The sequence below is a fragment of the Phalacrocorax aristotelis genome, chromosome 10 (assembly GCF_949628215.1).
Source record: "Phalacrocorax aristotelis chromosome 10, bGulAri2.1, whole genome shotgun sequence".
In the NCBI taxonomy this organism is placed as follows: domain Eukaryota; kingdom Metazoa; phylum Chordata; class Aves; order Suliformes; family Phalacrocoracidae; genus Phalacrocorax; species Phalacrocorax aristotelis.
Window position 1 is genome coordinate 5417044 of NC_134285.1, and position 12169 is coordinate 5429212.

Below are 12169 nucleotides of genomic sequence, written 5' to 3' on the forward strand. Positions count from 1 at the left end.
AAATGAACAGACTAAGTAGCAGTTTTGTGTGGCAGAGCTACACTTCTTTCCCTTTTCCTGTTTTATGTGTCTCATTGTATTAATAGAAGTGAAGCGTTAATAACGCGGATGAGAATCATCCTATCTGTGCAAGGGTTATGCAAGTTTCATGTATATGTATCAGCTAATGAATCTTTGTCCTTACCAGGTTCTTAACTAGCTCAGTCTATGCAAATCCCTTACGAAGACTGGCTCGCTGTTCCAAAGGTTGTGCTGGTTTTTGTAAGGTGAGCACACATTTACTGGGACCTAACATATGAACCTCAAATCCATTTGCATGTTTGGGCAACTTGAATTTTTAATTCAAGACTCCTCCTAATCACACAGTATTATATGCTTGCCCCCAGTTGTGCCTCCTCCTCCTCCTAAGCTAGTGAGAATCTCATTATCAGTTGTAAAAACAGACTGAGTCAGTCTCAAGAAAAAATTAACCTGGGACCTAGTAATGACTTGTGAAGCATTTGTTGGACCAGCATTCTCATGAGCCCTCAGCAGCCTGAGGTTGACAGCTTCTTTTTTAGATCCTGGCTTTTAGCACACATTAGTTGAAAGGAAATGCTCATGTCAGTAGCTAATGCTGCACTCAAGAAAAAAAGGCCAGATATATAAACATATTTGTACTACGTTAGCACAGTGATTTCTGTTGTCCTCATCGCCATGCGTAGCAGGATGGAGGATGTATAGATTAAAGCATTTATTAAATGTCAGGCTTTCAGCTCTCCACTGCTACTGTGCAAATCCTTTAAAACAGACGCACTAAATTCCTGTGGTAAATTATTTATTTAAATTATTGTGCCATTACCTTGATTTGCATGCTCAGAAATAACACTAATTTCTAATGTGTCAGGATCTGTGGCAGGGCTTTCCCTGTTTATCCCTTCATTTGCTTTACACTCCATATTCCTTCGCTTTGCCTTTACTAAGGCCTTTCGTGTTATCTCTACCTCACTTCTGTTCCTCACTTTCATTCTGTTGAGTTCCCCTTTCTCTAACTTTCTTTTTCTTTTCCTGTTCCCTTTTTATATTTCATTTTCCCTTGTCATCACCATTTCTCATCCCCAAATCTATTCTTTCTCTTTCCTCTTCAGTTTTTTTCCTCTATTATTGCTCCTCTCTCTTATTTCTCATTTACTTTCACATACATTATAATTTAAAAATGGTAGTACTAACAGTTTCTGAAATCTGGGTGTCAGAGTCTTAAACAATATGGGAAATCAGAATAATATCCATCTAATCACCAGTGTAGTCATTGCCATCTGAAGAGACAAATCTCTCTCCATTGACCTTGAGGGAACCTAAGCAACTAGTTGCGACTAGAAACCAATCTTCAGAGGGGATTCCAAGGTAGAAGTATAAAGCAGTGGAATGAAGTTTTGAACAGCCCGTTTTCCGTTGGCTAGAGAGGAACTACATATCTAAGTTAAATTAGATGCCTAATTCAAATTGGTGAGATGAATCCACCCTCTAAATTTGCTCCTCTACCAGTAGTGCTTAGATGGTATGTTAGTGAGGGAGCTGGAAGTACTGCCACTGTATGTAGAAAACAGTGACACATAGAAAAATGGCAGAGTTGTCAAAACATCATTTAAGCTATTTGTAGAGGAGGATTTTTCCATTTTCTTTGTTTGTTATTGGTAATTTATGTTCTACAACCAAATCTGATTGGATGCTGCATGTTCGAGGTAGCACAGTCTGCTGTCGGTTTGCTATTGAGACAAAATTAGTCATTTCCTTCCTGTATGATAAGCTGATAAGAGCTCTGAAGTTCTAAAGCTGGCAGACTTGAGGAAGACGTAGACTTTAGATATTGTCGCCAGACGGAGGGCAAAATGGGAGAGCACAGATATCAGCCTTTTATGAAACAGAGATCATTACAGGAACATAATAAGTTTTACTGCACTGATTAAGGTTTTTTGCAACCGTATTTCACTGGGCAAAACAGCATTCTTCATGTGTAAATAGTTTTTACCTCCAGAAAGTGATAGGTACTTTATAGAATTTCATATGCAGTTTCAAAAGCAGACAAAAGCTAAAAGCAGTAAGTGTGGAATTCAATGCAAGGATTGTTCAGCTCTTAAGCAATATTATCCTGCAATATTGAAAAACCTGTGTCTCTTTGTTGCGTACAGTGCTTTCTGGTTTGGGTGATACTAAGCAAACCATCGGGTGTACTGGCTAACAATACTAGCACTTCATCCCTGCTTTATGTATGCATTACCCTTTCTTTTTTTCTGAGATGGAGTTTTATACGGATCTGTTCTTAGGAGAGTAAATAAAGGCAAAGGAGACATAATTAAAGAGAGTTCCTCTGTATTAATTCTTCTGACCCTCTTCTGTTAGGACAGGAATAGTGGTTAGAGAGAAATCTCTGATTCATTCTATTGCTTTCTCTTTTTTTCATAGAGCAGAGATGCTGAATAGTCTAACATGATAGAATTCTTAATTTCTTTTTCTCTCACTTGGTTGTTGTTGAGCTAATAGTTATGAAAATGAGGGGAATTTTCTTTCTTTCTTCTGCTTGTAGCAGCAAGATGAATATGCCTCCAGAACCCTTTGAACCAGTTAGGGAGTTCGGTTTGGTTATCTCTGTCTCTCTTCTGTTCAGAAAATGGGAGTAGTATTTATGACTATTACTGTCATCTGGCTTCACTGAAGATCTAGCTTTACCTCACTGAAGCTTTGCAAGTCTGCTAGAGTTTGGGGTTTTTTTGTAGGTTGTGTGTAACAGGAAGATTGACTCAATGGTATTGAATAGACTACATTTGTGCGAAAATAATCCTATTTTGTGTTCAAAGCTTCCTGCTCTTCTATTACTTTGGTATCTCTTATTCTATATTTTTCTTTTCTATTTTGTTGAAACCATGGCATTCAGTAAGCTGGTTGAATCTTTTATATAAAGAGTGGGTTCTGATAGATACAGAATGGTTCTTTCCATATACAGCCACTGTGACCTACAACAGAAATACAGCCCAGTCCATTCAGTGGTGCTGCTGGCTTCAGGAAGTATTCTAAGGCCTACAAAATCTGAAGTAATAAAACTGCATAAATAATAAATGTTTTTCCAGGGCCACCATCTTGGTGTTTCCAAGCACTTTGCAGTCACTAATTAATGAGTCCTACCTTGTCATAAAAATACTCTTAGCAGCCTTGTTTTCAGGTGGGGACACTGGTAGAAAGAATGAATATGAAGTGCAAATTCTTAAAGGCAGATGAAGGCACTGTCTCCTCATCTTTGGGAGCCCAGGTTTAGGCATCTGTATCCAAAAAATTTGCAAGTATGGCTAACCAAATTTAGACTTCTTAATCAATGTTTAAGGCTTTTAAAAGTGGTTTCCAGTACCGTAGAACATCCAGCAGTGGAGCCAGCATAATTGGAAACTGCTGGTACTCAGCGTTTCAGAAAGCCAGGAGGGCAAATAGAGCTCTCCTGTCCTTAAGCAAAGGAATATAATTTCCTTATCACCCTTTAAACTGTGACTTTCCTCTAAAATTAAAAATAGCTCTAAATCCCTTTGTGGTTTTGTGGTTGTCTGATATTGCAAATCTGCCCATATCCATACAAGCAGCTTTTGAGAAAATCACCCCGTTATACTTTATCACGTGAGGTGCTACACAAACTTGACGGAGAAAGGGTATTGCCCCATGAAATCTAGAGATATGCATAGAAAGAGGATGTAATACAATACCCTCAAAGTGCTGAGGATAATTATATGCAGAGTTTTAAAGTGTTATTTTAATCTTTATTTTTGCTTTAATGTGTAATAATTTATATGTAATCCTTTTCTGGTTTATATACAAAAATTTAGTATTTAACATAAACTTCCGTTCTTATTAACTTATAATTTACACAAACATTTTGTGTGTTGTGGTTTCTTTTTAAATACTGCCAGTCTGTGAACATCTGTGACAAATGCAGAAGTCCAAAACATTAAAATAGATCATCTCTTCCAAAATAAACGTCCTCCTGCTTCTCAGTATGAGGACAATACCCTTTTTTCATTTTTCGCAAAGGAGATACCAAGAAATCAGACACCGTAGCTGAAGCCCGCATTTGCAGTCTGGTACATGGCGATTTCTCGGTATTGACAGGCTGGCAAGAATTCAGAGCAAGGGGATGCAAATAATTAAACGGCTGAAGGGTTAATTTCTGCACCGTCATAAAATGAATCACAAAAAATGAAGCTTTAGATGTGACCTGATGATGAGAACTTTATAGAACCCCTGGTTCTGAAGCCTGCAGGCTTTATTCCCTTGATCAATGGAGAGTGTCACTGACGTATGAAAGTGTGGAGTCTGAGAGAGATCAGAGAACAGCTTTAACTGCAAGGTGATTTGTTCAGTTGAAAAATATAACAAAAAAATAGCAAACACATTGGAAGATTCATTTGTGTGCAACAGCCAAGAGAAGGGTAATCCCTGAGAGAGAAAAGGAGATGAGGGGAGTAGAGTGTTTCTTTTAATGTAAAAAGGGATTCTCCCTTTTATTTGTCTACTTCTACAGAGATCTTTGATGGGACTAGCTGAGATTATTTCTGGAGTAAGATCTCCCGCAGTTAAAAGCTATGTTGTATACTAACGACTGAAAGGAGCAGCAGGAGAGCAATTTTTTAACTGCTGTGGCAATTCTTATTCCTTTTGGGTTAATGTCTGTTGATGTCAGTCCAAGTCTGTGACTTCACACCTGTGATTTGTAACGGATGCCATAGTATTTCTGTGACATATCACAGCTTCTGAATGTGTCAGGTTGCAGCTCAAGAGATGTTAGAATCAGAAACTAGATAATGGTAATAACGTTCAGATTAAATAAGAGATTACACATTTGAAAACACTTTAAATCTGTTGTTTTTAATTTTAAAAGTGAAAACAACTTTTCTGCAATATCATCACAGGAAGGAAGGACAGAAACAGGGAATAAGGTCTTTTAAATACCTAGAAAATGCATGTGCTGCTGAACATCTTTTAAAATTAAAGCCCTAATACAATACCTTTCCTGATTTCCCACTGAGTTTCAGTTGTCATGTCTGTTTTTTGACCAGCACACTAAAATTTCAATCACAAGCATTTTAGTTCCTATTCAATATTATATTAAATACTAAATCAAAGAAATATTTGCTCACGAAGAAGGGTGCTGTCCTAATATCAGCCGTCCATTGCTATTGTCCCTGGAATAGCTCCACAAGACAATGCAGATAACTCGGGGCTTATACTCTTAGACCAGCCTGGCCAAGGAAACACACCAGAGGCAATACCTCAAGCTCTAGGAAAGAGGGGAGTGCTACCCGTCACGCAGCAGTAATCCCTGAGAGTTGATGAACGGTCCAATGAGTCAGGAGAGAGCTTAGCTGTGCCTCTGGTAGGGCATTCCCAAGGTGGAAATCCAAAGAAGAAAGCAAAAGGAAGACTCTGAAATTCCCACATGGCGGTGAAGGACCACTCCACTAAATGCTGTTTCTAGGGAGTTGCCCCTGTTTAACAGGAGTTTGCTACCAGAAATCTCCTTTTAAAATTCTTAGCCATTCATGCACTATACTTATTACTTTCCCATTAAACCTTATGTCTGCAAAATAACAGTATGGATATATTATGCCCGTACACGAGGGACTATTTGATAAAGGTATTTTTAATGTCAGGTAAAAAAATGTATTAATGTTGAGAATTACGCTGATGACTGAACTCTTCTTTGAATCATTTAATGGAGAAATCCCTTACTAATGTCCTGAGGGAACTGCTGACAGCGTGTAATAATTTCTGGTTCAGTGCAGCAGATTACAAGATATCTTGCATTTCAGGAAATTCAGGCAAGTGCTTCTTTTGCGCTCTGGGGTCCATCTGTGAGCTTCCTGGTACACTCCCTTAAATTAAAAGGCCTGCAACACACCTTTTTTTTTGATGCAATAGGTGGCTGTGGCTGTAAGATGACTAAGATACTGTGTGACCTTCTGCTTTACCAACTTCTACTCTCAAAAGTTCAGCATCTCCAATTATGTAGTGTTTGTTAAATTCACCTTTGAAGTGAAATACAGTTATTTCCGGAATAGGTGGTGGAGAGTGGCGTTCATGAGAATGTATGTGTACTTCAGATGAAGCTATTTCACCTTTAGCATTCTTCCCACTGCTGCCTACTTTATATAGCTTTTTCTATTGTTTTACCTTTCTACTGTTCATTATTGCAGTGTCAACTTACCACACAAATACTGGCAGTAAGAATTTCATCCACCTTTTGAGGAGTTCATAAAACCAGAGAGATTTTCCCTAACTACAGCCATGCCCCCACGATTCTGTATCCCATTGAGCAGACCTGGCCTTCCTTGCCCTCTGAGGACTGTTGTCTCTCCTCGCCTGTTTAATAGCAGTCACTGGAGTAATGAAATCTACATGCAAGCAGCAGAGAAAACGCTAAATAAGTGGTTCCTAAGATGTGAAACTACAAAGAAAAGAACTCTGAGAGAGCTATTGGAGTGCAGGAGAAGAACAAAACCCCTGGCAATACTCTCCTAGCCTGTCCATATTATGAGGAAGTCATCCAAATTTTTCTCATAGAGGTGTCTAACCCCAGCATAGGATTTTGGACAATTTGGGAAGGCCTTTGAAAGCGTCAAGAAAAGCACGTGTATTTTTGTAGGACTATTCTGAATTTCGTTATGACAGAACACTGGAAAACACTTTATTAGCACTTCTGTTTTTAGTTTTCAAATGAGGGGTTATTAGCCCCTGGCTATACAGATTAATAGCTGGGTTTGCCCGGTGATGTTCAGTGTAACACAGGCGTTTTGCAGTTCCTAAAGTCGGAAGTTGAGGAAATTACAACGCAATGGAAAGAACTCTTCTGATCCAAGAAAAACAGCACATTGCTTCTGAGGTCTTTAGTTACTGATTACCAGCAAAGTCTCGTAAAGCACAGCTCTCATCTCATATGACCTAAGAACTGCACATTCTTCTTACACCGTGGTGTCTGATGGGGTAAAATAACTCTTGAAATAGAAGCTTATTTTCCTTGTGACACTTGGATCACAAGATCTTGAGAATGCTAGAATGCAAAAATAAGACTTGTTTCAAAGGTTAAGATATATTACAAAATTAAGAAGGAAAAATTTTTACAAAGTTTCTTTACTCTTACCTTTAGTACAAGTTTTCTCACCTCATTGTTGGCTGCCCTGTAACCTTCTCTAATGAGGTGGTTACAGATTAGGACTTGGCAGGAAATTGCTTAGCAAGCACTCAGAAATCATGTGATAATATTTGCATGAGTCAAGAACATTTTCAGACTTCAGTGATACAATGCTCATACTTACCCACTCATGCGGAGGAAGGCAAGGTCTGAACTCACAGGTACTTGCATTCCTGCCCGCACATCAGTCGATCTATACACAGCAGCAGAAGGCAGACATAGTAGCTGCTTGTTCCTTGTGGTGCAGTCATTTACATCTGTTGGCTCATCACGTATATGCAGGAAAAAATGCAGGATCAAATCAGTATAGCTGAGAGTAACAAGGGAGGGGAGAATGGCAGCCTTAGCTGCCTGCAGCAAGTATGTGCTCTGAGATCTGCATGTTCATAGTCTTTTCTGCATTGCACTGTGTCCTTTACTGTTACTTATAATATGAAGAGGGATTCTCTGGCTTGTAGAGACCTTTATGGAGTTAGCTGAGCTACAGATGCTGAGCAATATGCAATAGGTCGTAGACTCAAGACAGCACTTCTCTGAACTGTCACTTTCCAGATGAGCTGTGGACAGGCTGCACTTCAGTTCAAACAGTTTCAATATAGGGCAAATTCAGCATTAGTCAGAAGTAATTCTAAGCTCATCCTATGTGACATGGAAGCACAAAAAAGTAACAGGATAGAAACTGTCCTGTTTGATGTTCATTTGCCAATTGTTTCTCTCGTTAAGGAGGAGAGCCAGAGATGGATGACTGCCTGGAGACACTGAAAGATGAGGAGGAAGCTTTGTGGGAGAATGTAGAAAGCAACCGGCACATGCTGAGCCGGTACATCAATCCAGCCAAACTGACCCCATACCTACGGCAGTGCAAAGTAATCGATGAGCAAGATGAGGATGAGGTGCTTAACTCACTCATGCTGCCCTCCAAAATTAACCGAGCAGGTAATTATTTTGGGAATGGCTACATCTGTATTCCTGTATGAACAATATTATTTTGCCAAGTCTGGAGGGAGCCTGTATCAAGTTACGGATTATCAAATGAAAACCCTGTATCTCATTTACAGGGTATTTAATATAAAGGGGGGAATCTGCTGCTGCTATTTTGCGAACAACGATTCTTTCCAGTGCGGTGCAGACTGGAGCTCGTAGGGTTCATATTCCCATCAAAGCCTTGGCAAATATTTCAGTTAGCACGAGCAGCAGCCAATGCCATTCCAAGAGTACATTTTCAGCTGTCTTGCCCTGCTTCATGATTTGTCACTGAAGGGTCTGCCATCCTAGTGTTTCAGGGCTGCCTGGTAAAGGCTGTGCTGAATAACATGCCTTTCTAAATTTCTGTTCCAGAGACCAATTTGCCCGCACTCCTTCAGAATAATGATCAGCACAAACATAAAGAATACATGGCATTACTTTATGAGTTCAGCTGAACTCAATTAATCAGCCAGATTTTCCACAGCACATTGCTGTGGCAGAGACAAACCTTAAGCAGATTTGATTTCAGGGAAACAGTACTTGCTTATGCTGCTCATAGTGCTGACATGTCACCTCTCTCTCTGTTCTCTGTACTTAGGCCGACTGCTGGACATTCTCCACACCAAGGGCCAAAGGGGCTATGTAGTTTTCTTAGAGAGCCTAGAGTTTTACTACCCTGAACTCTACAAACTGGTGACAGGGAAAGAACCTACACGGAGATTTTCCACTATTGTTGGTGAGTAGAATCAGTTCCAAAGGAGCCTGTTGAAATACAGACTGTCTTGAAGACAGGGTTTGATTTTTCAGGCAAGAAACAGAAATAAAAGCTAATCTTGTAGCAGTATTCTGCAGTTTTTCAGTCCCCTTCAATGCAAAATGAGCTAGCAACAGGTAATGTATAAGCTTCAAATTGAATCATAGATTCATAGAGTCATTAAGGTTGAAAAAGACCTCTAGGATAGGATCATCAAGACCAACTGTCAACCCAACACCGACATGTCTCCTAAACCATGTCCTGAAGTGCCACATCTACATGTTTTTTGAACACCTCCAGGGATAGTGACTCCACCTCCTCCCCCGGCAGCCTGTTCCAATGCCTGACCACTCTTTCAGTGAAGACATTTTTCCTAATACCCAATCTAAACCTCCCCTGACGCAGCTTGAGGCCATTTCCTCTCTTTCTATCGCTAGTGACCTGGGAGAAGAGACCAACCCCCACCTCACTACAACCTCCTTTCAGGTAGTTGTAGAGAGCGATAATGATAGATAGGCATTACAAGAAGTCTCAAGAAACATTAGAACAGCGAACTAAGTTACACTGATGACCTACACATGTGCAGCAAATTTGCAGCATTCAGATTAATTTTACTCATACAGATTCATACTACAAAGTTTGTGCTATTTCCACAGGCCTGTGCATGTATATTGTGATTCCAGCAACAATGTGCTGTGCAATATTTGCACTGCTGCCAGTCAGATATACCAGTGTGTATGTATTTGTGCCTATTCTGCACCTCTGTACATATTCTGGGACATTTGTTTTTTACTCAGTTCTGCTGTTTCTACTTAGCATAAAGTTACTTTATTAGCAGTTGATAAGCTGTCCAAACATTTTCAGTGGAGGAGGGACATGAAGGCCTTACCCATTTCCTAATGAATGAGATCATTAAGCTTCAGCAGCAAGTAAAGACAAAAGATGTGCAGCGCTGTGAACTCTTGGCTAAGTCTCGCCAGTTGGAGGATGAGCGAAAACAGCTAAAACTGAACAAGATAGAGCTGCTGACCTTCCAGGAGAGATACAACAAGATGAAGGAGGAGAGGAACAACTACAATGATGAGCTGGTCAAGGTGAAAGATGAAAACTACAATCTGGCCATGAGATATGCCCAGCTGAGTGACGAGAAGAGCATGGCTGTGATAAGGAGCCGAGACCTCCAGTTAGAGGTGAGATAAATGCTCTGGGCTGCTTTAATCAGAGCAGCAATGGAGCATGCCAGTGGCAGCTGGCAAAATGAGACCTTCTATGACAGTAGAAAGGTGTAGAGCTCTCATTTGCTTTGCTCATCCAGATGATTAGAGGCATCGATATACAGAAATGCTAGCTGCAGTGATGTGTATTAATGGCAGATAATTTACATACTTGTAATGGATTAACAGAACATAACATATTTTAAAACAAAAATTTGAAAACATAATTGTTTGCTGAAAACATAATTTCAGCTTTTCAGGCTCAGTATTATTTTGGGGCTGTTATCCAGGTTTGCACTACAGCTGTTGGTGGTTTATTCAAAAAGTCTCACATAGAGCATTGGAACAGCTTGAGGCCATTTAGGAAATACAGAGAAATTCTTCAAGTGCCATAAAATTCATGCTTGTGTCTGTGTCACAGATGAAATGGAGTAAACAGCTGCTCATAGTTGATCTGGACATTGGGGTTTGTTTTCAAACCAATGATATCAGATGTTTTACCCCACTTTGTTTTTTCACAGTTGTTTGCTCACTCCCCAGTCTCGGCGCTGCCGCCATTTGGGTTCGACATCCCTTCCCTGCAGGGAGATCCCTGCTGGTGTGTGGTGGTTGGGCAGAAAGTCGTGTTGGTTCGTGCTGTGCAGCTGTTCACAGTCACCAGTTGCAGGCATTACAGGCCAAAGTCCCTGGGCATCCCCTGGCCTTCATCCCTGTGCAACAATCTGATCTCTAGGATGTAACCCCACTTGAAATTTTTCCCTCTAGCCAGGATCATCTCCTTCTCCGTCCCAGGCCCCCTTCTGCCTGAAACCACTTTTTCTTTTTGCAAACCCCAATTTCCTATCCAGAACTGAAGGCCCCTATTTTTCCCAATCCAAACAGTCTGCGTGCAAAAGCACAACGTCTAGTCAGCCTCCTTGTGTTAGTTCTGTTCCGTATCTCTTTATTTATTGGACAACTGAGGACATGCCACATTTTTTTTAGTCCAGATGTTATCTGAATTTACAACCAGCCCATACCAGTTGTAGCTAGCAAATAGCAGGCTTCTGCTTGAGAGTTCAACAGTTCAATTGTGGATGGTCAACACACATGCACATACACCCAATTATCTGCTGCTTGGTAGCATTCACAGTTTAAGCTATTTTTTCCACCTATGACAGTACGTTTTCACCTGGAAGTGAGAGTGTTTTCAGAGCAGTTAATATCAGAGCTAGGAATTATTTCTTTCCTTTCCTGTTTCTCCTTTTCACTGCTCTCGGTCTGCTCTAGATTGACCAGCTGAAGCATCGCTTGAACAAGGTGGAAGAGGAGTGCAAGCTGGAGAGGAACCAGTCTTTGAAGCTGAAAAATGATATTGAAAACCGACCCAAAAAGGAACAGGTTCTGGAGCTAGAGCGGGAAAATGAGATGATGAAGACTAAAATCCAGGAGTTACAGTCCATCATTCAGGTATAAAAGCAGATTGCTACATTTAAAAATCAAGGCACTTCATCTTACACCTCCTGCTACCCAGATGATGGATTCAGCAGGCTTCAGTCACTCCTTGCCTCCAGGCACCCTCCACACTTGCATCCCATACTGTCTTTCATACCCCATGTCTCTTCACAGGCTGCTTTGGTGGCTTCCCTTCAGGATCTAAGTGTCTGGAGGAGGCTGTGAGAGTGGGACAGAGAAGCAGCAGGTGGTGGTGACAGCTCCCATGTGTTTCCAGTAAGGGACAGGGAGTTGAGTACATAACAGGGAAACTGGTAACTAGGGACAAGAGGAGGTGGCATGGTCTCTGCTTCTACTCCTCACCTCCAGCTCAGGACATACTCCTGTTATAGTGCTAGGAAGCATTGGGTGAAACCTCCACCTGTAAAGCTACAGTAAGCATAAGTGCGAAGTTTGGAATAACAGGTTGGTTATATAGCTCCCAGCTGTCTGTAGTACTCCTTGTACAAACACGTGCATGAGGAGGAGTTCAATCAAGCCGTACATGAGCAATCGACTCTTTCAAGGTGCAGAGTGCAGCTGTTTAATTGCTGA

The 12169-nt window shown here is 40.7% G+C and overlaps 1 protein-coding gene across 3 annotated transcripts in view; it reads left to right on the top strand.

Moving 5' to 3' along the window:
* The window catches only part of CARD11 (caspase recruitment domain family member 11), a 53910-nt gene that overhangs the window by 20426 nt on the left and 21315 nt on the right, over positions 1-12169 (top strand). For 2 of the 3 annotated variants that reach the window (XM_075104854.1, XM_075104855.1), the window contains exons 2-5: positions 7931-8143; positions 8772-8909; positions 9792-10117; positions 11411-11590. In XM_075104854.1, coding sequence (XP_074960955.1) covers positions 7931-8143; positions 8772-8909; positions 9792-10117; positions 11411-11590 — 857 coding nt within the window. Of the gene's footprint in view, positions 1-187; positions 267-7930; positions 8144-8771; positions 8910-9791; positions 10118-11410; positions 11591-12169 lie in introns of all 3 variants that reach the window. The other variant, XM_075104857.1, reaches the window with a different exon arrangement.